The following is a 25149-nucleotide window of genomic DNA, read 5'->3' on the forward strand; positions in this document are numbered from 1 at the left end:
CTGTGATTCTTTGCCGCCTGCGGGGTGTTTTGCTTTCACACCGGATTGGGTTTTGACGCTACCGGTCACCGACACCTTGGGCTGAGCACCGGGCAGGCGGATGCCAATTTAATGAGGAGCGGAGGTATTAAACCCCAATCCCCTGGGAATTCGAAGTTCTTGGTCGCATTCCATAAACTCTCTACGAGCCTCAACGCCTGGGAAAACTCGGAGGGACGGACCCGGAGCTGCCCTGTCTGGCCCCCTGCACCGCCCGCCCCGTCGGGCCGTGGTTTCCCCGTTCCCGGTGCCGCTGTCCCGGCCGGGGATGCTATTCCCCTGCCCCCGGTGCCTCTGTCCGGGCCAGGGATGCGATGCCTCCGTCCTGGTGCCCCTGTCCCGGCCGGGGATGCTGTTCCCCTGCCCCTCGTGCCTCTGTCCCGGCCAGGGATGCGGTTTCCCCGCCCCGGTGCCCCTGTCCCGGCCGGGGATGCGGTTTATCTGTCCCGGTGCCTCTGTCCCGGCCGGGGATGCTGTTCCCCTGCCCCCGGTGCCCCTGTCCCGGCCGGGAATGCTGTTCCCCTGCCCCCGGTGCCCCTGTCCCGGCCGGGGATGCGGTTTCCCCGCCCCCGGTGCCCCTGTCCCGGCCGGGGATGCAGTTTCCCCGCCCCCGGTGCCCCTGTCCCGGCCGGGGATGCGGTTTCCCCGCCCCCGGTGCCCCTGTCACGGCCGGGGATGCAGTTTATCTGTCCCGGTGCCCCTGTCCCGGCCGGGGATGCGGTTTCCCCGCCCCGGTGCCCCTGTCCCGGCCGGGTCCGCGGTTTCCCCGCCCCCGGTGGCCGTGGCCGGGGCGGGCACAGCGGGGCGGCCGCCTCCCCATCCCCGCCTGCGGGCGGGAGCGGGGCCGGGCAGGTGCGGAGCGCTGGGACGGGGACCGCTCCGTGCCCCCCGCCGCCAGCATGAAGGTCGAGTTTGCCCCCATCAACGTGCCCCTAAAGAGGAGGATCCAGACAGTGGCCGTGCTGCAGTGGATCTTCTCCTTCCTCCTGCTGGGTAACAGCCTCCCTGCCCTTGTCCCGCAGAAAAAAAGGGAAAGAATCGTGTTTTTCCTTAACCACTGTGCTTTCGGCACCGGGCTGTGGTTCCAGGCGGGCAAGAGCATCGCACTGCGGGCTCCTTCTTCCCTAAAAGCTTTGGGTGGCTTTTGGGGGGGGGTGTCTATTTCTTTCATTGGATTCTGTTTCCAATATGATCTTAATAAGATAGTGACTCTGACTGAGATGCCCCCGAGATTTCTGACAACTAACAACTTCTTACCGAACGTGAGCATAAAGGCTGGTATGTTACTAGTGCTGTTTTCATTACTAATTCTGTGAAATAACTTTATGTGCTGTAGTTCAATAAAATTCACATTTAACTAAGTGACAAAAATTGATAAGGATTGGCAGTGAACTGGCTTAAACGCAGCCACTTCTCTAAATTGATGAAAAATGTTCTCACTTGCTTTAAGAAAGTATATCTAACAGTTCTATCCAGTAAACTTTTCCCACTGATTATTCCTCTATAGTGAATTTTCCTTATATCTTAATAGACTCCTAAACACTAAACTACTGTGAACACTAGACACCTGTTCACAGTAGCAGATCTTCTCACAGGTGGTTATCTTCAACTTGATAAAGTGAGTCACTTGATAAGGTAAACTAAGCCTCATCTCTCTGGGATCAGATCCATGGATTGTGTAAATTGTCAAGCGGTTGTGGAATAGTCTGTGTGGAACAAAAATGTTCAGAGGGAGACAGCAGCTGACCTGTGTGTACTGGAAGTGTTGAAGCACTTTGTGATTGGCTGCGCTTTAGGACTTGTAAAGAGAAAAGGAATGAGTGTATCTTCCTTGTGTATCTTGCAAATATCATTCAGGTGGTGGTCAGACATCTTTCAGGTGTTTTTTATTAGGTTGTTAGCCCACACATAAAAGATTGAGCTATGTGGGGGAAGCCCGTAGGATCTGAAAAGAACCTTCGCAGGTTTATCTTTAGTACTTGGCTGTTTTGTTACCTCTAAATTACATATGGTAGGACTATGGGCAGTTCATGTTTGTGGCAGCATTGTAAATAGCCTGTGCTTTTAATTTTCTGTTATTGAATTACATCTTGGCATATGCCATTATTCCAGGCTAATGAAACGCAGTGGAAGTTCAATGGCAGCGGAAAGAAACATTTTTTTTTTATCCTAGCCTGGTTGGTAACAATGCTGCTGCAGAAAATCACATCCTTGTGTACTAACTAGAAGTGACCAGGCTGTAGAAAATCCACTCTTTCTACGGTTCAGTGGGAGAAGTAGGCAGCTGGTGCTGCCTGGGAACAAATGTCGAGGAAAAGCCACGAGGAAGTGGTTTTATGCCTGGCCATGTTGAGTATAGTGAGTACATGTGATTGTGAAAAAATGAGTTGCAAGAATGTTTGAATTTTGGTGGCCAAATGGATTTTAATAATAATTACCTGCTTGTGCTTTCATGGGGGTGTATATGTTTACAGCCATTCAAGGTGACCTTCTCATTTTGTAGGTGTACCCTTTCAGTCATAGGACATTTGGAGTGATCTAGCCAGAGTTCCGTTTAGCTCCAGGAACATTCAGATGGCTGAATCCTAGATTTCATAAATAAGTTAAAAATAGGTTGGTTTCTGATGTTATATATTGCCATTGCGCAGGGACTTTTCAGCCTTTTTTTGTCTGCTGAGCTGACAAAATATGGAAACATTGATTCTAAGCTCTTGAGTTCAGAAGTGACACTTTTAAACGGTGCAGGGAGTGCCCCCAATATGAGTGAAATACTATGTGAGTTTGTCATGGGATAGTTTGGAGGGGTAGGTGGTGTTTAGGGGTTGGTGTGTGGGTGGAACTAGTTTATACCAAGCAGGGTCACCTGTAGATTCAGTCTTTCTTATGTTAAAATATCTACATGTGAAAACCTGAACAAATAACACCAGGTAATAACTAACAATCCAGATTATAAATACAGGGATTCTATTCAGAGCAGTGAATAAGTAGGGTACTGGCTTAGTTCCTAAAGTTGTCCATCGAGGTATGTGGTGAGGTGCTATAGCTTAATAAAATGGACTGATAGGACTAACAGATCAAAGTAAGATAACTGTAAAAATTAGTGCCCTGGCAGACAAAAGCTGAACTGGGTAATTATATCCTTTACATCTGGGAAGTGATATGTGAAAACATGATTTGGCACACAGAGTAAGCCGTAAGGGGAACGTGAGCCTATTGCAATTTGGAATCCATAATGTGACTTGAATAGAAAACTGAAAATCGAGCATTGGCTTTATCTTTCTGTCTGAGACCCTTATGACTAGCTGAATTTAATGTAAAAAGCACATCGTGTTGGTTTTTGCCTCTTGGTCTCGGAGCTGTTTTGTTATAATGCTGCATCATTTTCTAAGACTTGATGATGGAAAATGCCCTCTTGCTTGTGTAACTGAAGGCTGCTCACTAGTTGGCCGGATGTACATAGATGCAATAGTTTTTGATGACTGTTAATCTTACCACCACTTGTAGAAAGAGCAAATCAGTCAACAAATACTAAACGAATTGTTGTAATAGCGTGGTACAAACAAGGAAGTTCTGCTTCTTTGCACGTTGTGCTGGCTTGGGCTGGGTCTGTGCTATGGACAGATTGCTGTAGAGTATAAGCAGAATAAACATGCCTCTGTCTCAAAGAAGCTGTACAGATGTGCGCAGAATTTCATTACACACAATAGGCATCTCTTTAAAATTCTGGGTGTAAGTTCCTGTGCTTCCCTGCTCGGCATTGCAGGCTGCCAAAGTTCACCCCTCAAGCAGAAAAGACAAGTTTTTATTATAGCGGTGGTTCCTCTGTTCTGAAGTACCGTGTCTGTATCTGAGAGCTTCTGGATTAGATGAGGGAAATGCCCATATAACAGTTTCCCACCGTGTGCCGGCTGAGACTGCTGTATGGTTTCCTATCTCATGTCCTCAAAGTGCAGCAGCCTGAAATAGTATTCTTTTAAAAGAAGGAAGCCCATTTAGAGCACTTATTTTCCACGGAACTTTACCTCAACTATCAGCCTGAAGCCTAGAAAACTCAAGCTGTGAACACTGAAACCCAGGAAATGCTGAAATGCTGCTGTTTCTTGCTGTATTAAGTGGAAATCCAAAACAGTGTCAGGCTGAAGCATGATTTCAAGTCACTAGTGTTTCACTGCTGAAGCAGCAAAAAAAGTTTTGCAATTTCAGAGAACATACTTTGGAAGAAAAAAAAAAAAACTGTGACAGAATTTTGATAGAGTTTTGTGCTTTTAATTACTGTTATTAGAGGTTCATCAGCACAGCCAAGGGCTGACAGTCCCTGGGCAGGTCTGACCCGGTTCCAAGCTTGTGGAGCACCCACAACACGTCCACATCTGAAGCTGCATACTGATATCTGCTTGTGATCTCGCTGTGCCATTGTCCAGCCCAACCTCAGGCAGAAAGTCACCTGGAGAAATGAAATGTCCAGGCTTGTAAACACTGCTGGATCAGCTGGAGGTGAGAGCAGAAAGGTTATACTCTCACTCCCATTTTTGTACTGTAGGTTTTGTGGTACATAGATATTGCTGCTGTGGATGAACGCAGTGGATGTCCCTGCTGTTTAGCATGACATAGAATCACAGAATGGTTTGGATTGGAAGGGACCTTAAAGTCCAACCTCCCTGCCATGGGCAGGGACACTTCTCACTGGACCAGGACCAGGCTGCCCAAGGCCCCATCCAACCTGGCTTTGAACACCTCCAGGGATGGGGCAGCCACAGCTTCCCTGGGCAACCTGTGCCGTGCCTCACCACCCTCATCGTGAAGGATTTCTTCCTAATATCTCATGTAAATCTTCCCCCATCTGATTTAAAGCCATTCCCCATCTCCCTATCACTCCATGCCCTTGTAAAAGTCCCTCTGCAGCTTTCTTGTAGGCTCCCTTCAGGTACTGGAATACTGGACATCTTTGCTTTAAGCTTGGAAATATTTTTCTTAAGAACGTTTCATTAATTTTGCTGCAGTTAATAGCATGTCTGATATTGTCCTGCTAGGAACCAGTGTAGGTTTTCTGTTTCTAAGTAAGTGCTGCAGGGGTGAGCTGTGTTCCTCAGTACTGCTCATCTGTGAGCTCAGGTTATATCAGGGGTTGATCAGTACCTAGGCAGGGGGTGGATCAAAGGGATCATTTAAAGGCAAAACAATTCAAACAAAAGAAAAATCAATGAGATTAGGGTTAAATTGTCCTTTGCAGGTGCTTTAGCCATTTGTTCTAATTCCTTTCTAATGTACACAAATCAAATAACTGCACTTTAAGGAAAATAAAGCTAGAAGGCTTAGTTGGTGATCATCCCCTCTGCCATCTTCTGTGTGTTTGATTTGAAAAGGGACAGTGGAATTTAAGCAGGTACAAAACCAAATGCAGAACTAGGTAAATTGAGTGGAGTGGTGGTATCGTGGTCCAGGTAATGAGAGATGGAAACAAAAGAGAGTTTAATCCTACAACAAGGGCATTAGGATTTTGTTTTGGGATGAAGTGGTGGTAGGGGAGAGTGGTGCAACTTCTGTGTGTCCCTTTCTAGGGCCAGCAGTGGCGTGCAGGTCTCCTCGCTGCTGGGGCCCGAGGAAGTGACTGTTGGGTGTGCACCCATGTGTTTATTTGCAAAATACTTAATAATACAAAATCAGTGCATGATACAAGGTATACTTTAAGATGTGCGAAGCCACAAAATAATATGATGAAGACATTGGTGTGTCCTAAAGCACATCCTGTTCTCTAGTGATAAACAACTGCATGTGTAGGATGGAGTGCTCTGTTAATTGGAGTGCCCTGTTAATTGGAGTTGGCTGGAGACAGTTTTGAGTTGTGGCTCTGGCTTCCTCAAAAGAATCGAAATGATGAAACATTTGCCATAGACTAAGAGATTGGTGCTGGAATCATAAGTGACTTAAGTGTTGAGAAAGCAGTTGTCTGTGCTAAGGCAAAAAGTAACCTTTTCCCCAAACACATCATGATGGTTTGTTATCTGGTGCTGTTTTAATTAATCATCTGTAGTTAGCTAACTAAAACGGTCTCATTCTTCCTCAAAGCCCTTTTTATAGAACTCTTTTTTTCATACCTAAGAAGACTCAGCTCAGCTCTGTGAGCCTTTTCTGGTGAGCTGGCTGGGGTTGCTAATTGGTGTGGTCAGTCTGTATTTATCTCTCTGTGTAGCTCATTGCTGGCCGGTGAGCAGGGACTGATGGGTGATGACAGAGAATAACAGGGTACTCACTGATGCTTGGCTGACTAGTATTTCTAGGAATGCTCCTTCTGTTACCTACATCTTAGGGAGGGAATTTAACTGTGTCGCTGTGTATATTTATTTGTATGTCCTGAGAATAAGAAGAGAAAAAAGGCTGTGCCTCATCAGGCCAGAGGTGCCCTGGCTTGGCAACCTGCATGTGAACAAAATTGATAATAGATGCCTAAGGAGAAATAATGGAAACAGTAAGTCTATAGACTGAATTTAGTGTGCTGCCTCAGGGTTTGGTAATTAGTAACTTTGGGATTTACTATATCCAGACCACTCTGTCAGTAATGCCTAAGGCTCTGTATCTCTAGTTTATCAGTATTTGCCAGTGGAAGGTCCGCTTGCTTGGGAGCTGAAACCAAATTCCAGAGTAAACAAGCCTTTAAACCATCCTCCAAACCTTGGCATCTGAGTGTTTGTATTTGTTATCGTAGTAATGTTGAAATGCAGCTCCCTTGGTAGGAATACTCAAATATCCTTGTGACTGGGGCTCCCGGTTGTGACCAATAAACTGACAAAGGACCTCCGCTACAGAAGAGTGACACGTCTTCAACAAATGCTCACCTTCTTGCTGCCTCAGTCCTGGAGATGGCTACCAAATTCCTGTGGACTTCAACAGTTTCGCAGTGCAGTTAGCTTAAATAAACCCCCAGCTTGCTCTTTGCTGTGGAGTCCATATCAGCCACTGGTAAAAAGTGGCAGCAAGTTCTTGTGCTTCTGGTGGAGATGTGACTATTGACAGAATCGCACAGACTAGTAAGCTCTAAAGGCGAGAGTACTAAAATGATATTTTTTTAAAAGGATACTTTCTTTGTAAAAGTGGTACTCTGTAGAGGCATGAACTTTCTTACTGTTGCCTTGACTGGCTGCCTCTTCTCAGGTGTTGCCTGTTGTCTCAGGTCATCCTTTGATTGGACTGTTGGAGTCCAGTTGCTGTTTATGGCGTTTCATTTAAATTTCTATCTCTTTCTTTACAATTTATAAATAACTGGGAAAGTATTTCCAGAAATTGAGGCTGATTTTAATTTTTTTTTTTTTCTTTTCCCTAATGAAAGAATCCACTAAGTGTGGCGGGGAAAAAAAATAATGTCCAAATCAAGTTATCAATGGTACTTTGAGGTATAATAGAGAGGAGCAGATATTCATTAGGGATGCAAACATCCCTGTGCAGTTCTCTTTGTGTGTTCCTTCTAGTGTGCTGTTCCTCAGGCACCCAGAGCATTGCTGCTCTGAAGGCTAACGGTGAGGAGAGGACTATTCTGTTGCAGGTATATCAACATGGTTGCTGGAGAATGCCACCTTTCATTCCCCCCTCCATGGCTGTAAATGTAAGAAATGAGCTTTTCACCTTGCTCTGTCCGTGGGTGTGTATATGTGCTCATAAAAGCACACAAGAGTACAGTAGTAAAAATCACATCTCTACCTCTGTATTCATGAGAATGCCAGTAGGATAAAGACATCCTGGTTATGTCCTTTGTGGGATAAGGCTTAAACCACTGCTCTCTGAATATCTCCAGCTGGTTGAAGACATGGCAGCACAACGTATTCAGAGAAAGCTTTGCTAAGGGCGTCCGGGAAGCAGCAGGAACTGGCTTGTAGTTCTGAGTTGTCGAGCAGTCTGGAGATCTTGGTGCAAGCTGCTTCGTGTGACTCCATTAGGTACCAGAGAGGCTGTAGCCCTGTTTGGATTGCGATGAGTGCCCTGGAGACCTTGGGTCCCCCTGCGCTGGCTGGGCATGGTCTGTGACTGCTCTGAGAGTAATGGGAGGCTTTTCTGCTAGAGGACACTCTTAGATTTGGTGGCCCTGACACTAGATATTGCTCAAACATTTTTTTACTCTTTACTAACTGCAAATGCATTTGGAGCTTCCAATTGTTAGGATCACCTGTTACTTCCCCACCTGGTGTGTTGGTTTCCTACTTCCCATCTCTGTGGTGTTTAGCTATTTTATGAATTTGGTGCCTACAGCTGCAAACTTAGAGCCGATTTAATGAGTGAAGCATCAAGTGTTCAAACAGCATGGGGCAGGATGGTTGCCAGTGTTGCTAGCTAACGTTATATATCATATTTTTCATCTATTTCCTGCAGCTGATGAGTGTGCATGTGTTGTAAATGGGGAAATGGAGGAAAAGGGATGTAAAGTCTTGCCGATGTTGGCTGGCGAACCAGGTGTTCAGAGTCCCATGGCGGTGATTTGCCTTTTAACCTATATCATTCCCTCTCCCCATTCCAATACACAGCAGGGATATTTTCAAAGCTTTACTTCAAGTTTAAGCAAAAAATTAGGCTTACACTGGAACTACATCCAAGGAGGCAATTATAGTAAAGGGCTGAATTCTGAATTATTCACCTTTTGCCTGGAATTTATTTATGAATTTAGGTAAAGTGGTTGCCATTTATTTGCTCACTGTCTTCTCTGAAGGAGAAAACACTGGTTTAGTATTTATAGGCTCACTAATTTTGAGTCATGAGTATTTAACTCCTCTTGCTGGATGTTAATGTAGTGAAATAATAAGGGGGTATGGTAAAAGGAATTTGTTTGGTGTGTCTCATTGAGAATGCAATAATAAATTGGCTTTGTCCTACAGGTTGCTGAGCTCCCTTTAGGAAGTGCTGACTGCATACTTATCTCCCTGTACCTCACATGCATGCAGGAATGTGTTCAGCTAAAGCAAAGCAGGGAGCTTGTTGATCTCCTGGAAGTTTGTCTGCATACTGTTAAATAGTGCTGTCCGGCACTTAGTGCCGCTGATTTAATTAGCTCACACAGCAAGGATGCTTTGATCCAAAGCAGCTTTCAGCTATTTGGCTAGGAAACTGATAGTAAAAAGCCATGTGATTCTGCACTGAGCCAAAAGTCCTTCTTTTGGAAGGGTGGGAAATAAAAATACTTAGCAATTTTTGCATAACAACCTGAAATTAATTGATATATATGACGATTAAAAATCTTCTCATTCAAACTTAAACCTTGAACATTGGTATCCTGTCCAGGTTAGGATTTCTAGAAATTCCTATAGTTTCTGTATGTCTCCTTCAAAGAAAAAGTAATGACTTTTCCTCAAAATATTTCTGTGCCCTACTTTGAAGTGTTGCTCATGTGGTATTCCCAGTGGGTTTTCCCTCTGGAGCAGTAGAGTTAAGTGTCACCTTTCACCAGTGTTCCTCATCCAGCGTTAACAATGTTCCCTAGAACTCATCATTTCAGCTTTTGGGAGTTTTCCACATCAACTTTGGAGGTCTGCGGGCTTCAGTCAGCGGTGTTATCATTCTAGAGCTCTTACTAAGGTGCTTCTCTCTGCAAGACCAGGGTTCCCTGTTTAAGCAGGAAGCAATGAGCTTCTGTACTGATGGCACTGAAGAACAGAGTATCCTCAGTCAATTTGATCCTGCTTCTGGTTTTGTTTATGGCTGTTCCCTTCTCCTTTCCTTGGAGCAAAGTGTATGGGTACAGGAATGAGACAAGTTAAGCTCTGAATTTCAGCAGCTCGAAACCTGGAGTCTCCTGCGAGTTTTCAGTGCCCAAGCAATCTTTCTCTTGAATGAAGCTTAACTAGAATAAGTGTTTTTCACTGTTGGTCCGTCTGCTTATTTCAGAGTTTTCAGTTCTGATAGTATTTACATTGTGTTAGCCAAAGTATTGCCTGCTGTACTGCTGTTATCCTTTTACTCCACTCTATTTACTTATGTATTTAGTTCAATGTGTTTCACTAGCATAACTCCCTGTAGGACATAACGGGATATTGCCTTCAGGAAAGCCAGTCAGTTGTGGGATATATAAAGTGGGGTTTGCTTGCCATTTTATAAGTAGGGGATGTTAAATCCCTGGCTCCCTTGCAAACCTGGAATTCAGCTGAATTACTTTGATCCATGAGCCTGATGCGTTTCGTTCCCAAGGCATCGGAGTGAGCGTGCTGCTGCAGGGTGCTCTCCAGGGCAGAGAGCCACAAGCACTGCTGTGCTGGGCTTCACTCAGCGACATCCCTCGTGTATAATAAACTTCCCGTGTATTGTTACTATGATAGGATATTACACTTCTTTTCATCTGGACCTGAAAGTATCAGGGCTTAAAACTGCTAGTTTGTTCCCATAGCAGTCCTGAGTTTCTGCTTACAGGGATATGTTTAGAGGCTGTAATGGAATCTTTTAATGTTTTGATCTCGTCTAATGCATCTCCTCGGCCAATCACAGAGCTCCCTGCACAGGGAGTAGAACTACCATCCCCATTTTACAGGTAGAGAAGTGAAGAAACAAAAAGGGAAAATGATTGCCTGACACTGCTCTCATTAGAAAAGACATCTTGCCATGGCCTTCTTTCTCCTCCTTCCTTCCCTAGCTCTACTCCCTTGTTGCTTACTGAAGTATCATGTCTTTCTTAGCTCTTGCCATCTCCTTTTATTGTGCTCTAAATAAACCGGGTGCTCTGTGCCAGGCATTAGTGTTCACCCTCCCCATGGGGAGAAGACAAGTTTGTTGGTTCTCAGCTTATGCTTTTGTTTTATCAAAGTCAACCAGCATCACCTTAAGTTTATTCATCCCGTTGTTCAGTAAGAAATACTGACTGAGGTGTTTCATTCACCCTCAGTGTAACAACATCCATGCAGTCTAGAAGAAGATAACCTCAATTTGTATGCATTTGGAGTAGCATCCATAATAAAAATGTCAGAGCTGGGAATTCAAGGTCTTAAAAGGAGACAGGCATGATTAATGCTTGCTACCATTTCCTTTTTTGTCTCTTGTAGCAGAGTTTTGCTGTGGATTCTTCGTGATCCTGATCCTGGGCAAGTTCTGGTTTCTTGCTGTTCTGTACCTGCTGTGGCTCTACTTCGATTGGGATACACCATGCATGGGGGGAAGACGGTCCCAGTGGGTCAGAAGCTGGACTGTTTGGAAGTACTTTAGGGAATACTTTCCCATTCACGTGAGTAAAAGGTTTTTCACAGAACTGTAAACATTAGAACTTGAGTAGCCATGAGTGTGGACAAGTGTCTAAGACTCATCCTTGGTAAAACTCTTACTTACTCCTGGGTGAACTGAACTTCTTTTTAAAACATGGGAAGCCTGGGATTCTGTGACAGAAAGGGGTAGGGGCTGATTTCTGCTTGGAGTGTTGGGTCACAACATAGTGCCTCAGCACGGTAAATGCTAAGCATGACATCTTGAGACATCTGTTAAACCTTTGTTCAGCTGTAAAACGGGACAGTAGTTTAAAGTGCTCAGAAGGAAATGAATTGTCATCAGTTCTGTGTCCTGTCAATGTGTAATCTCCATACTTGTTGTTTTTGAGAATCCTTCTGAGGTAAGTATTATAAAGTCCTCCACTGTCTCTATTTTTCAGCTTATAAAAACTTCAGATCTGAATCCAAATCACAACTACTTATTTGGCTTTCACCCTCATGGGGTCCTGGTAGCTGGAGCCTTTGGAAACTTTTGCACCGGTCCAAGTTTCAAAAATTTATTTCCTGGGCTTACTCCCTATCTTCATATCATGCCCATCTGGTTCAGCTGTCCCTTCTTCAGAGAATACGTAATGAGTGCTGGTACGTAAAAGCAGAATGTCTCAGCTGTTGCTCCGTATTATAGCTTCTGCTTCAAATTTAGGGTCTGTTCCTGTGCCTATAAGTGGTAAGTAATTTCACTTCAGAAGGATCAGCGTTGCTGCTAAATTAAACCTCTGTTTTATGATTAACTGTTGTTGCAAGACAATTTGAAAGATTTTATTAATAGTTTTGTTAAATGAGATCACTGAGCTTCTTTTTCTTTCTGAATAATGCTGTTTTTCCCTTGAACTATGAGACAGCAGTGCTAAGTACCAGTTATTTACAAGAAGAGAAGGGCATATTAATTTATAACGTTATTTAGTCATTGCACAGACACAAAAGGCTTAAAGTCTTACTTATTACAAATATCTTTCTAGTCAGAAGTTAATTCCCTGCTTTTTACTGAGGTCGCGTATTACAAATTTGTGTAATTGTAATGGAGATGTAAACTCTAAAGACAGGAATTCTTTTTCTATGTTCTGAGCAGCACTTATCATAAAGGGGTGATATTCATGACTGGTACTGCAGTAATAAAAGATAAAAATAACAAGCAATGAAGTCTGAGGAACGTAAGAAATCAGGACTGATGTTCCCCACAATGGTTTAATACAGGAGTTATTTTACTTAAATTCGTTAAACAGCAGCATTTGAGTAAGTACAGTCTGGTGCACAAGACTAGTTTGAGTGGCAGAGAACTAGCTTGTATTCCTAACTGCAACACAGATCTCTGATTTCAGATAAGCTATGCAACTGTTCCATCTACAAGTGGATGGCTAGGAAGTTGTTCAGATTAATAACAGAATGGCATATCCATGTGTATTTCAACACACCAGAGAATGCAAATGTTATTTGAGGGGGTTCTTTCAGGCTTGTAAAGTCACTGTTTTGACAGTGGTGCAAGATGATGATTTTAAAAGTTGCCTGGCTTGGAAGTCAGCTCCCCATGTTTTTGCCATCTTGACCTGTAGAAACAAATACTGACCTGCTAGATGAGAAACGACTTGAGTAAAATGCATGCTATGCAATAGTCAGCATGGTAGCTTGTTTGTCACAGGTATGTAGCTGATAAACCAGAGAGAACCTTTGGTATCATACAGGTTATCTGTCAAACTATAAAACACTTGCAAAATCTTCCTTGTACTGGAAACCATACTCCTAGCACATTGTTTTAGCTCCCAGTCTTTTGCTACATGTCTCCAAAGCCTGCCATGCTGCAGTTATCATCGGGAAGAGCAGTTGCAGCACTAGGGGATAGAGCCCTGGGTGCACACTGACATCTCAGGTTCAGCTGGGGCATAAGTCTGTCCTGGGGAAAGACAGTGGCTCTTGCTTTCTCTGCTAGAGAAAATGCATGCCCATGGGTGAACAAGCATCACTCGAGTGATTTGTGAATTACAGGTCAGCTGCGTTTTTCAGAGTGACAGTGACTCCGGAGATGCACGTGGCAAATGGAAGTAGGTTTTTACCGAGGTCTGAACCTGCTCCAGTAGCAAACTATTCCTCCTGGTGGTCAGTTCTTAAAACTAGATAACAATCATCTTGCCTTTCCTGGGAGATTTTTATAATCCATATTGTAAGGTCCGTAATGGTGGAAAATATAAGAAAGTGGGTAACAGGAGATGAAGTATTTGCTTGATGTCTAAAAAAGCATGCTTTAATACTTGCTCTTTAAAAACAAACAAACCAGCCACCTCTCCCCAGCCCCCCAGAAAATACAACCACCACCGACTGGATTTGATCTCTAGATTGTAATTTAGACTATATTGATTCAACACAATGCAATTAAATGTGGCTTCTGGGTAACTGGTACCACTGTGAGCCTTTGCAGTAAAATTTCTGGCACAGAGGAGCTCTGGGGCCATCAGGTCCATATCTGTTAGGGTTTCTCCAAAGTGCCGAGTTCAGACTAAGGTCTAAGTCAGTGTTAAAGGCTTGTACGTTAGTATGCCTTTGATGTAGAAATATTGGGTGTACCAGGAAAATTTCATATTTTCTGCTATTTTAGCCTAAATAGATTGATTAGTGCCAGGTCCTGGTTACCAGCGAATGAGCTGATGCAGTTGTTGGGGATGGTACAAGTGAGCCTTTTCTGCCTCCGACGCTGTTGTGCCGTTGCCTTAGATGGAGCTGACGCTTTATAGTTTTGAAAAGAATGAGAGCGATCAGCTTGGTGCTGTAGATCAGTGTTTGAGTTCACAAGTCCTCTATTCATTCTCTTACCCCCAGTGTCTATATTTATATATAGACCCCCAGCGTCTATATTTATATGCACCTGCTGTATGGCTTTAGCAGCTGTCTGCCAGCAGTGGCTGCTGCCTATCACCTCTTCTGTTCTAGGGCATAGAATCTCTCTGATGGGGGAGTTCACCTGAAGAACTTCCCTGAAGAACTCAAACAGCATTTAGCTCATCAGTTTGAGATTGGGTCTTAGGTAAATCCTTCAATCTCTTGCAGAGAGAAGGGGTTAAAGCCAAATCTTTGAGCCATCATTTAGATATTTAAAAATATTTCTTAGATTCCACTGTACTTGTACATGAAGATCTAGTGGTCACTTTTAAAATGTTTGCTTCTGAAGGAATGGTTTCTGCATCCAAGGAGAGTGTCTCGTATGTGCTGAATAATGAAGGAGGTGGCCACGCGTCCGTCATTGTGATTGGAGGAGCAGAGGAATCTCTGAATGCACATCCTGGCAGTTTAACTTTGAATATCCTCAAGAGGAAGGGCTTTATTAAAATGGCCTTGAAACATGGGTAAGTTTCCCATCTGGATTGCTGTAGTAAGCATGCTTTAATTCTTATATATAGTTTGTATTAGAGATATTAAACATGTAATTAGAATTTGAAAGAGTTACTTGTCTAAGAATGTTCGGATGTCACAGAAGCCAGCCTGTCCACGTAGATCCCGTCTGGGAGTGTTGAAAACTCCCTTTGACTTTCATCATTTGTAAGAAGTTGGTGTTACTAGCACATCTTGGTGTGTTGTTTCAGTTGGTTTTTCTACAAGCAAAGAGTAAGAATTATGAAACAATGTGAGCAAACCTTGGCTGTTACTCCTGAGTGGAGCAGACGTTCTGTTTGCTGTTCTGTAAATTGAAGTTAGATTAAGATAGATTTTTCTTTTATCATTTTAAGCAAACAAACAAAAAATAAATTAGAAAGCTAGGCCCTGTTTTATTAAATCACTGAAAATTGTGGTCTAGGAAGATTTGTTTACGCCTTTATTCTAAAAACTTTCTTTTGAAGATTGTTATTTGCAAAAGCAAGGAACAGAGATGGTAGTAGTATCTTTTGAGTGATTTATACTGTATAAGCTACTGTATTTGTGCTGGACTGGTCCCGATTGTCTCGACTATAAGAAGTATTGGAACCAATGACTTGTTCCTATTAAGCTTTCTGAACAGCTCACAGGGTTATATATTGACATGCAAAGCAATGAGGAAAAAAATATTTGTCTTGATAAATTTAGAATAGGTTTTTAAGCTATTGACTGGAAAAAATGCAGTCTCTGAGAAGAGCAGCTCTCTGTGTTCACGCAGGGTGCCAAGGTCCGTTTTTTCTGGAAACTATTCTGTGGTGAAATTCCAAGAGGATTTCATATACAGATCCCTAGGGGTCTCATAAAGGACCTGTTCTCCAATAGAATGTAATATTTTAGTTTAATTTGTACCCAGAAATAACACCTGTGTATTTAGATTAGGACTTCAGTGCCTAAATGAGTTTTTAGTCTATTTCTGCTCAACTGCTGATTAATCCAGTAGGATCCTAAACACTATTAGTAGCCTTTTATTCTTCAACCATAAATATTTAGGTGCTCTTTTCTTTTTCTTGAGCATATCACTAACGTCCGATTTGACAGATCACGAAGGATGGTGTTTATCTCTCATCTAAACTGATTGGGATTGAGAAACTAGATACTCCTGTGCCTCTTGTGTCCTTGATTTCAACAGCATCCCCAATGCACAACAAGAAGATCAGGACACTTGCAAAACACAGGAATGGCCACTTTCCTTATCAAGTCCTTTGTTTCAAATGATGGTTCTCTCCCTTAAGGAAGAGACTGTCTGGAGGCCTCAATTAGGATGAAAATGCCTATCTCTGCCCGAGTGACTTGAAACCTTCACCTCACTCATGATCATCTTAACCACCAGGCTACAAGTCATTCTGGGTCTGAGCACCAGCGCGAAAAACTGCTTCTACTTGATGTGTAGGAATCCTGACTTCATTTCAATCCAGTAGGGCTGTGGAACAGTAGGACAGTATGACTCGAGCCATTACAGCTCTCGCAGCACTGTTGGCAGTCCTGAGTTCTTCTTCAAAGGCTCTGCATCCAGTAACTGCTTCTGGTTTTGACATTTTGTTTCTAACAATTAACAAAATGTGGAAGAATATTCCACCTCACTGGCTAATGAAAAAATGAGGAAGGCTTGCAGGAGGCAGATAAGAACCACCACCTGCTGCAGTCAGTGCCTGCATGTGTTTCTGGTCTGCAGTGTCAAAAAACAAGTGGGAAAGGGGCAGTGCAGAGGCCAGGGGCAATGTGGAGACCTATGTTCTCTGGCCCTGGCTCCTGTACTGCCACCAAAGAGAAGCTGTGGTTCCTCAGCTAGGAACTTGTCAAAGGTGGTCCAAGTGTGTCAGCAAAAGTCCTCTGCACTTCTGGAAGAGACGTTTTGGTCTGAGGTACTACACATATCTGATATGAAGTGAAGAAATCCTAAAGACATGAAACAAATGATGAATCAGCTAAGTTAACTTTAGTTGCACAATTGTAAGTTACTTATTTCTCCGTCTCAACCTCCTACAGAGCATCTTGCAAAAGCCTAAAACTAATCCCACAGCCTCCAGCTGCTATTGCACCACAAGATGTTCCTGTTTGTCTTAATGTTGTAGTAAAAAGTGGAGTATTTACCCAGCCACAGTATGTACCAGGCTTTCTGAGATTTCCTTTACAGGTGGCTGGTTGATACATGCTCTACATGAGAAAGAAATTTGAGCAGACACTGTTCAGAATAGTGAGTGGGAATGACTGGGGGAGAAGCTGTAGAAGCAGTTGGTTTTTCTATGCAGGTTGGTTTTGTGCCCACAGTGCTTTCTAGCCAGCTCTGTCCTCAGGGCATCCTCCTCAGGTGTTCAGAGCTCTGCAGTAATTCATCCTGACACTATTATAGTGATGCTACAATTTTACAGTAAGGTTTTTCTCCAAGATAGGGTGTGCTGAGTGGAGCTAAGATATAGAAGCTAAGAAATACCTCTAAGAAAAGTGAATGAAACACCTCTATATCCTTCAGAGACTGCTTAGGATTACCCTGCTCTTTCTTTCTTTAAACTGTATAGAATACTGTTTAATGAAACAAAGCATTAATCATAACGTGTACTGCAGTCAGTTTTAATATAGTGGTGGTTTTGCCTGTTGGAGACAAGTGCCCTGATTCCATTGGCTTAAGTGGTTTGTCCAGGAGCCGAGTCAGTGCCTTTCCTCCCAAACCAATTCATGAGCTGAATGAGAATTCATTAGGCTGTACAGGAGCCAAAGCGAGTTAGTATAATTTCTGTGGGTAAGATCTGACCTCTGGTAATAATGAATTAAGGCTATTGTTTTTTTAAATAGTCCGGGGGAAGCAGGATTTCACTGGGAATTGGACAGCAGAGGAATTTGGCATTGCACTCAGATGTATAAAGATGTCTGGTTTTTATCACAGTTTTTGTGCTGAAATCAAGTGCGTGCATTACTCAAGTCAAAAGGCAGAGGAAAGCCAGGATCTGGTTTTGATGCCACCCAGCTGGGAGCATTATAAGGTCAGCAGAGAGGCTTCTTTGCTTGCCAAGGGAGAAGATGCAGTGGGACGAAGATGGACTTGGTGAAATAGTGGTGGATAAGATCATAATCATAATTATGATAGATGCAATTATTCATTTTTATGGTTATGGACTGTCATAAACAGTTGTGATGGGAAGCAACCAGCCAAGTGCTGCCAAAAAGCTAATTGCTTGTTGTATGCCAATCACTTTTTTTCTTTTGTAAGCCCAAAAATCCCAAAGCAGCTGGTGCGTATCAGAAGAGTTGGGTGCCTTGTGATGATGAAGTTTAGAGCTGCCAAAGCTTTGTGTTGGCTATTATGAAACCATTTCCACGCTGCTGATGTGAACTGCAGTGCAAGTTCAGGCTGATCTGGAGTTCTCAGTGTGTTCATTGTTTTACAGAGCTCATCTGGTCCCCGTGTTTTCCTTTGGTGAAAATGAACTATTCAAGCAAGTTGCAAACCCCAAAGGTTCATGGCTCAGAAACGTACAGGAGAAGTTGCAAAAGATAATGGGATTCGCTTTACCGCTATTTCATGCTAGAGGAGTATTTCAATACAGCTTTGGCTTAATACCTTACAGGCAACCTATTCACACTGTTGGTAAGTTCCCCATGCCTTTTCTAATGCTTTTGCAACTGTTTAAAAATGCATAAGCGTGTGCCTGACATCTGTGCCAATTTATAGATCTGTTTTAACAGGAAACAATTGGTTACTGTGCATCTAAAGCAACTACCTGAGGTTTAAAATATGTATTTCAGGATTTTTTATTTTCAGTTCTGTCTTCCGCCAGTTAAAGTAGAGGATTCTTTTCTCCCTTTCTCCTTTCTGTCCCAGGCCAATTCTTATTCTTCATTCACAGTTATTCATAGGTTAAGGAAACCCAAGAAGTCCAGTCCATACCTGAGGGCTGACACAGCTCTGCAGCTGTTGGTGTTCATAGCGCAATTATTTTGTGAGATGCCCAGCACCTCTATTTCTTAGCCTTGCAGAGAAGCAGCAGGTGGGTGTTTCAGCTGATGCACAGCCACCGCAGTGGCTACTGGAAGGAGCTTGTGCAGTCTTCATCTAGCGCTCGTCAAGATAGAGGAGAGACAGAAGAGGAGAAGGAGAGAGGGCGTTTCAGCAGGCTGCTGCTGAGATGACATTGCTGCTCTCTAAGCTCCCATTGCTTCCCTTCTCTTTTGGGTTTCTTCCCTATGGAAAGATCTGTTCGTCTTTAATGGCAAGCATGTGCCATGTCGACAGGCAGCTTGGAAGAGAGTTTTTTTTCCCCTGGCTGTCTGCTCTCATGGCAGTGTAGGACTGAATGTCTTTTGATTTTTAATGGTTTTAACTAGTGCTGTTGACAACCCACACCTTTAAAAAAAGTTGTGCTGGGCATTAAAGGGAATAGCTGGCTGTCTATATATTTTGGATAAATCATTTCTAGACAAGTTTTAGCTGAGTGAACTAATGAAGCCTGTTTCTGCAGAAAAGCAAATTGAACTTTTCTGGTATCCCACAAGGGCTGTTTAAGAAGGCCCTCCCTTTAATGGAGGGGTGATTTGATTTTAGTATGAGTCAAATAGAAAGGTTTAAGACAAAAAGTTAGCTATTTTTATGTTAAATTTCACACAGCTCGGTACCTTATAAGTGTGTATAGTTAGATGTTTTAGAAAAGATTGAATTTTTAAGGTCCACAGGCAGGCTACAAATGTCACTTATTTTCATAGAATGCTTTGCGTTGAAAGGGACCTTTACAGGTCATCCAGTCCAACTCCCCTGCAGGAGCAGGGACACCTTTAACATCATCAGGTTAATTGGAGCCCTATCTAACCTGACCTTTTTAAAGCAAAAAAGTTTTCAAAGCATTGGAATGAAAGCAATGTCTTTTCCATAGTTTTTTTTTCTTGTACTGAAGACATTGAGACTGCTTCAGCTTATAATGTCTTTCACTTTAAGACAAATCTTCATCATTGTAATGTTTACTGCAAGGACAGAGGTAGTCCATAGCTGAAGTGTAGGAGTGCTTCAAATCAACAAGACCAGAGGCTTGCAAAAGAATTTGTTATATGATCCCTTACCTTCGGTGTCTTTGTCTCCTCAAGTTTGAAAACTGTCACTGTGTTCTTCTTGGGGGGTGTGGGGGACGCGGGCCTTGGTATGGCTCAACCTGGCTTTGAAAGCGTTAGCTCAGCTCCCGAGAGCTGCGGAGTCACGTTGAGCTCCACCCGAGCCGGTTAGCCGTGTTGACAACCTGGTCGGGTATCGGTGAGTTTCCTGGTCCAGAAGCCGTGGTTCCTAAAGCAAAGAGATGCAATTCAGCAAAACCAAGGTCCGTGATGTCTTAGCGTTTTGGGCTTGGCGAGTGAAGCGCTTTTTGGTTTGTTTTTTTTTTCCCTGAGATTTATTACTGCTTTTCAGAAACAGAATCAACTCTATAATATCAAATTAAGCAAGTTGCTTCAGGCTGCACAGAAAATTATAGAGATGAATGTAATTTCCGATTCCACAAGAAATCTCTGCTCTTAGAAGAGACTTCTGCAAAAGGACTTGGGAGTTGTTTGGTGTTCCCAGTCATGCTGCAGGAAATCCTGTGTTGTATGTATATTGATTTCACATCTCCTGAATTATTGCTCAATCCAGGGCTGGGTTCACATCCCTGGCCACGTCAAGTCTGAATGTTAGTGCCGTGTAAGGCCTGGGAGCTGTTGGCAAATGAAGCTCCAGCAGGAAAATGCAGAATCAGCCCCTTTGTGGTTCTGGCTAGACTTCCCTTCCCTTTAGTTAAGACCATCCAGTTTGAAGTGGCAGCATCTGTCGAAAAGGGATTTTCAGGTGCCTTTGTAAAAGTTTCTGGGTGTGCTTGTAATTCTCTGCTTTTCTACAGGATGCCTCTGTAATCTCCGTTGGGTCTGTTAAGCTCTTGGAGCTTCCAGTGAAAATTTGTAGTGACTGAACAACACAAGGAAGGCAGAGGTCATGGGAAGCTTCTGTTAGCGTATCACAGGCTTTTTAGCAGTAGCTTTTTGCAGAGGAGGAGGCTGCCCTCTGGACTGCCATGGAATTGCCTCCCGTGCTCCCTCTCACTGTGACAGGCAGCAGGCTTTGCACAGTGCCTGGAGAACGATTTGGTTGGAATGGCATTCATGGGCGATGGATGGTTCAGAGACCTGTGACAGGGTCTGAAGGAGCCGACAACTTTTCTGGCACTGGTGCAGCGATACTCGTTTTGAATAAATCAGAAGATATCTGTATTTCCTTCAGTCCTGGCTGTATGGTTGAGGGCGCAACTTAAGCATGTCCCTCACATTGGATACCTTTAGTATTCAGATCAGAACAGAAGACAGTGAGTAGATGTATTTTTTAAATGCTATTTTGAGTTTGCTGAGTATTACCTCAATGGCAAGACAGCACATAACCCATGCGATTGTATATTTAAGTGTGAACTACTCCTTCAAGTTAGAGCTTAACCCCCTTTTCCCTGGTGCTTTTGCTGCCAAACTGAAATGATGGGGTTTTAAAACTAATTTTGTCTGAACTTGAGCAAAAGGAAGTGGAGAACCAGAGCCAGGGCTCATGTTTGTGCAAGGCAGGATCGGGCTCCAGGGCAAGAGAGATTCTGCCACCGTGCTGGAAGCTGTGGTGGAGCTGTGTTACAGGAGGGAGGGCAGTTCTACTTAGAAACAGATGTCAGTGAAGCTAATGCTGCTGTTGTGTTTGATTTACAGTGGGAAGCCCCATCCCTGTAAAGCGGAACTTGAACCCCACCACTGAAGAGATTGACCAACTACATGCATTGTATCTACAGAAACTAAGACAATTATTTGAAGAACACAAAAGAAATTATGGGATCCCTGAGCATAAATCTCTTATCTTCGAGTAGCAAACTACAATTTATAATTCCAAATCTCATGGAAAAAAACAGTGTATACTGAAAGATGTCTTTCTTGCAATCTGTATTGTGCAATCTGTAATTATCCTTGTGTAAGGAATAATTTGAAGAAGGGATCATTAGATGATTTATTGATTTTTATCTGCTGTTGGGAAAAAAAAATCCTTAGGGTGTGAGCCTCGAAGCCAGTGTTTGGAGTTGTCCTTTTGGGTTCATCCGTACTAGAAATGCTAATGAGAGACTCCACAGAGATGTTCTTGCCACTATGGTCCCTAACCATAGCTTGAGCAGAGGAAATTGCCCCAACATGAGATGATGAGCAGGAAAAGTATAAACCTGAGAAGACTTTTATTAGAAGCTGAGACATACCAGCATGTATCAAAGATGACATCAGCTTGTTCTCTGAATATCAGAAAACCCTGCTGCACTTCCATGGAAATGAAGGTGTATATTTTTAGTGTTATAAGCCATTTACATGTGAATTCAGGAATAAATAAGAGCATTCTGCCCTGGACAAGGATATTGGCAGAAATGGTTTGGCCAAGTTATGGAGCAGAGCAAACCTTCGGAAGGGAACAGCGTGTTGTGTTTTCTCTGTCATGTGTATGCTGGGTGGTGGGAATTGCTGAATGATGTGACTTTTTTGGACAAGCTCCACTTTGGACCATCAATTTAGAAGATGAAGCAGCTTTGTTTGATAGTTCTGGAGAAGGTGGCAGGCGCAGGACAGGAGAACTGGACAGAGGAAGCCAGTAGGGGAATCAGGTGAACTTTATATCTGGTGCAAATTGAAAATGATCATATGCCAAACACTTCCACAGGAGGAAGGGGAGTTGGGACTCTGGGGAAAGAGTTAAAACTGGAAAGAAAGGATCTTAGCGAGATAAAGGTGTTTGAAGAAAAGCGCGGAGATATCTCGACTCCTAAGGAGTGCAGTCCTAATGAACCAAAGCTGAATAAATATTTGCCGGACAGAGCAAAGGTTGCGTTGATCTGATGTGCTCAAAAAAGCCCTCCAGCAACAAGTTGGTTTCTTTAGGAGGGCTGTTCTTTCTAGTGCCCGTCTGCCATTCCGATGTGACTGGTACTGAGCCAGTGAATCCTGCTCTCGCTTTCTCTAGGATGGCAGATGTCTTTTCTGGGAGCCAGGGCTGGAATTTGTGATGCGTGAAGAAGCAGCCGCCTCTTCCCTGACCGGCTGCTGTCAATGTGCCCAGAATTCACTTCTACTTTACTTGAGCCTTCTCAGCGCCACATGTGTTTGCCCTTCTTTCCCACAATTTTGCTGCCTGGTGATCTCTGTGGTGTAGACGTGTTAATTCTTCACTCTGTCTATCTTTTCCTGGATTAAGACCTCTGAAGGACTATGTATGCTTACAAAATACTGAGCGGTGGCTTTTCATTTGGCAGAAGATGATTTGAGGAGCAGGGCTTGAGGAAAGGAAACACTATGACTGGGCATGTTTGACACAATGAGGATTGTTTCACCTCTTGGAAGGGCTTGTGTCTAGGAAAGTCAAACATGGCAAGTCTGATACCTGGGAAGAGGTCTCCAGGTTCCCGAGGACTGTAGTAAGTGATGAGTCCCAGGTAGTCATTATTGCTTTGCCAGCTGTGTGAAATTCTCTTTGGATTTGTTGTTTTGTTGCCTGCCCTGAGTAGTAGTGATGATTATTCATGAAAGAAGAATTTGGAATCTGTGTCGCACTATTCTTTCCTCCATCATCTGCCCTAATGAGATATTTCCTCTTGTTCCATTACCTTAATGATATAGAAGCTCAGGATGTGAATTTAAAAGCATTAGTGTTGGGTTGAGGATGGGCAGTAACAAAGGATTGTTGTTGATCGAAGTGGCCAAAACTTCTTGGAACTGCGTGGATACTGATTTTTGAGGCAATATCTGGTCCAGAGGGTACCCTACAAACAGGCTGACCTCTGAATTGCATGAGAAAATTATTGGTGGGCTCTGAATACCAATCCAAGTCGGCACTGGGACATTTTCATTGCTTTGTAGCACAGGAAGGTGGAGGAAAAAAAAAAAAGAAAAAAAGTCTCTAACTCCTTAAATATATGTCGTTGCTCAGTAATTACGCAGATTGCTTGTGATGGTCCTTCCAACCTACCTGTTAGTAACAAATTCTCCAGTGCATCCAGGCCTATTTTGAAATAGAACATCGGCCTCTAAACCTGATAGGCATGGTGTCACCTGAAATATTTTCCCCTGTGTTGATATGTGGATTTGTAACCGAGCCCCACAATGCTGAGATCAAAGGCCAGAGCTGTGGGAGCTGCAGACCTGTTGTGACTGGTGCAAGCCCCAACCCCACCATTGCTGCGAGGAGACTTCTCATCTTTGTCAGAGCGAGTACTAATGTAGTCTTGAGCTGCAGCTTCTGCTTGGGAAAGCGAGAGCAAGCAGCGAGTGGGAATGGTGACCCCGCTTTATTCAGCTGTGCTCAGAAGAATCCGGTGGTGCTCAGATTCATGGGGTGGCCACCTTTACTGGGGTCTGCTTGGTGGTATTTCTGTTTGTGTCCGTTTGTGGTACGGGTAATCCCAGGGGAGCTTGTCCTCTATCAACAAGATGGGTACTCCGCCTCTGTACCGTGCCAGCACTGCATCCCCAACGTGCTCCAGGTGACAGTGCCTGCACATCACTGCCAAATGTCGTTTACAGAAAGTCGATCCTCATGGATTTTTGCTTTGTAAACTACAAAGCGTGTTTTCCACTTTGTGACTTCTTATGGTACCTGTAAAATATGAATGTCGGTCATAATAAAGGTTTGTACCAAAGTGTGCCTGCGTTGACTGGAATTCCAGTGTGCATCACTGCTGTTGGGTGAGGGCTTCATCCCTGGACCTCGGGAGCTGACTGAGCTCGAGAAGTCCCTTAGACCAGCTGCAAGGTTGTGGTCCTAACATGCTGAGGAAGCAGGGGGTGAGCAGGGAGGATGGATGGATGGATGGATGGATGGATGGATGGATGGATGGATGGATTGCTCACTGCAGTCACCTGAGGGATCAGCTGAAGCCAGGCTCCTGCTGCCAAGTCCCAAAGGCTCTGAGGAAGGAGAGATCCATGGTGGGGGAGGGCTGGGCTGCAGAGCACAGGAGGGTGTGAAATAATAGCTTTTGGAATTGGATTAAACCTCAGCTTAAGCGTGTTAGAATTTTAAGCGGCACTTGCATCAAGGAGTCCAAGTCTTATACGCGTAGCCTGGGCAGAAGGGCGAATGCAGCAGAGGCTGCACCTGACTCTAGGGATGGGGGAACCAAATAGCTGCTTGGAATAAAGCAGTGCTGCGTTTGTCCTTGGGAAGAGGAAAACCAACCATCTGAAAAAATGGTGTATTTTAGTTTTTTTTTTATAAGTATGGCTATGTTTATACTAAGATGCACTGACAAGTGTGACTTCCCAAGCATGGGAAAGTCTAATTGTGATTCGTTAGCCTTCTAATTCTTTATGGAACAATACCACCTTGCATCTCACTATACTGCAAAGGAAAAAATGGATAAAAAGGGGCCTTGGAATGCTTTGAAGTAGCACCCTTACACCTGCACGAGTGTAAGTGGGTGATGTGTCATGGCTTATCAATGGATCAACATCACATCCTGTTTTTGCCAAAATG

General features: G+C 43.6%; 1 protein-coding gene across 2 annotated transcripts; it reads left to right on the forward strand.

Moving 5' to 3' along the window:
- The first annotated feature begins 825 nt into the window (after nt 1-825).
- Nucleotides 826-24288, forward strand: MOGAT1 (monoacylglycerol O-acyltransferase 1). Of its 2 annotated transcripts, none has more exons than XM_009560361.2 (6): nt 826-1032; nt 11049-11227; nt 11645-11846; nt 14422-14596; nt 18047-18246; nt 21357-24288. In XM_009560361.2, the coding sequence occupies exons 1-6, from the start codon at nt 939-941 to the stop codon at nt 21509-21511; spliced, it is 1005 nt and encodes a 334-aa protein (XP_009558656.1). In that variant the 5' UTR covers nt 826-938; the 3' UTR covers nt 21512-24288. The 2 variants fall into 2 exon arrangements, with proteins under 2 accessions (XP_009558656.1, XP_053930793.1); XM_054074818.1 differs by lacking the exon at nt 826-1032 and adding an exon at nt 4482-4533.
- Nucleotides 24289-25149: the final 861 nt, after the last annotated feature.

This window comes from Cuculus canorus, chromosome 9 (genome assembly GCF_017976375.1).
Source record: "Cuculus canorus isolate bCucCan1 chromosome 9, bCucCan1.pri, whole genome shotgun sequence".
Lineage (NCBI taxonomy): Eukaryota > Metazoa > Chordata > Aves > Cuculiformes > Cuculidae > Cuculus > Cuculus canorus.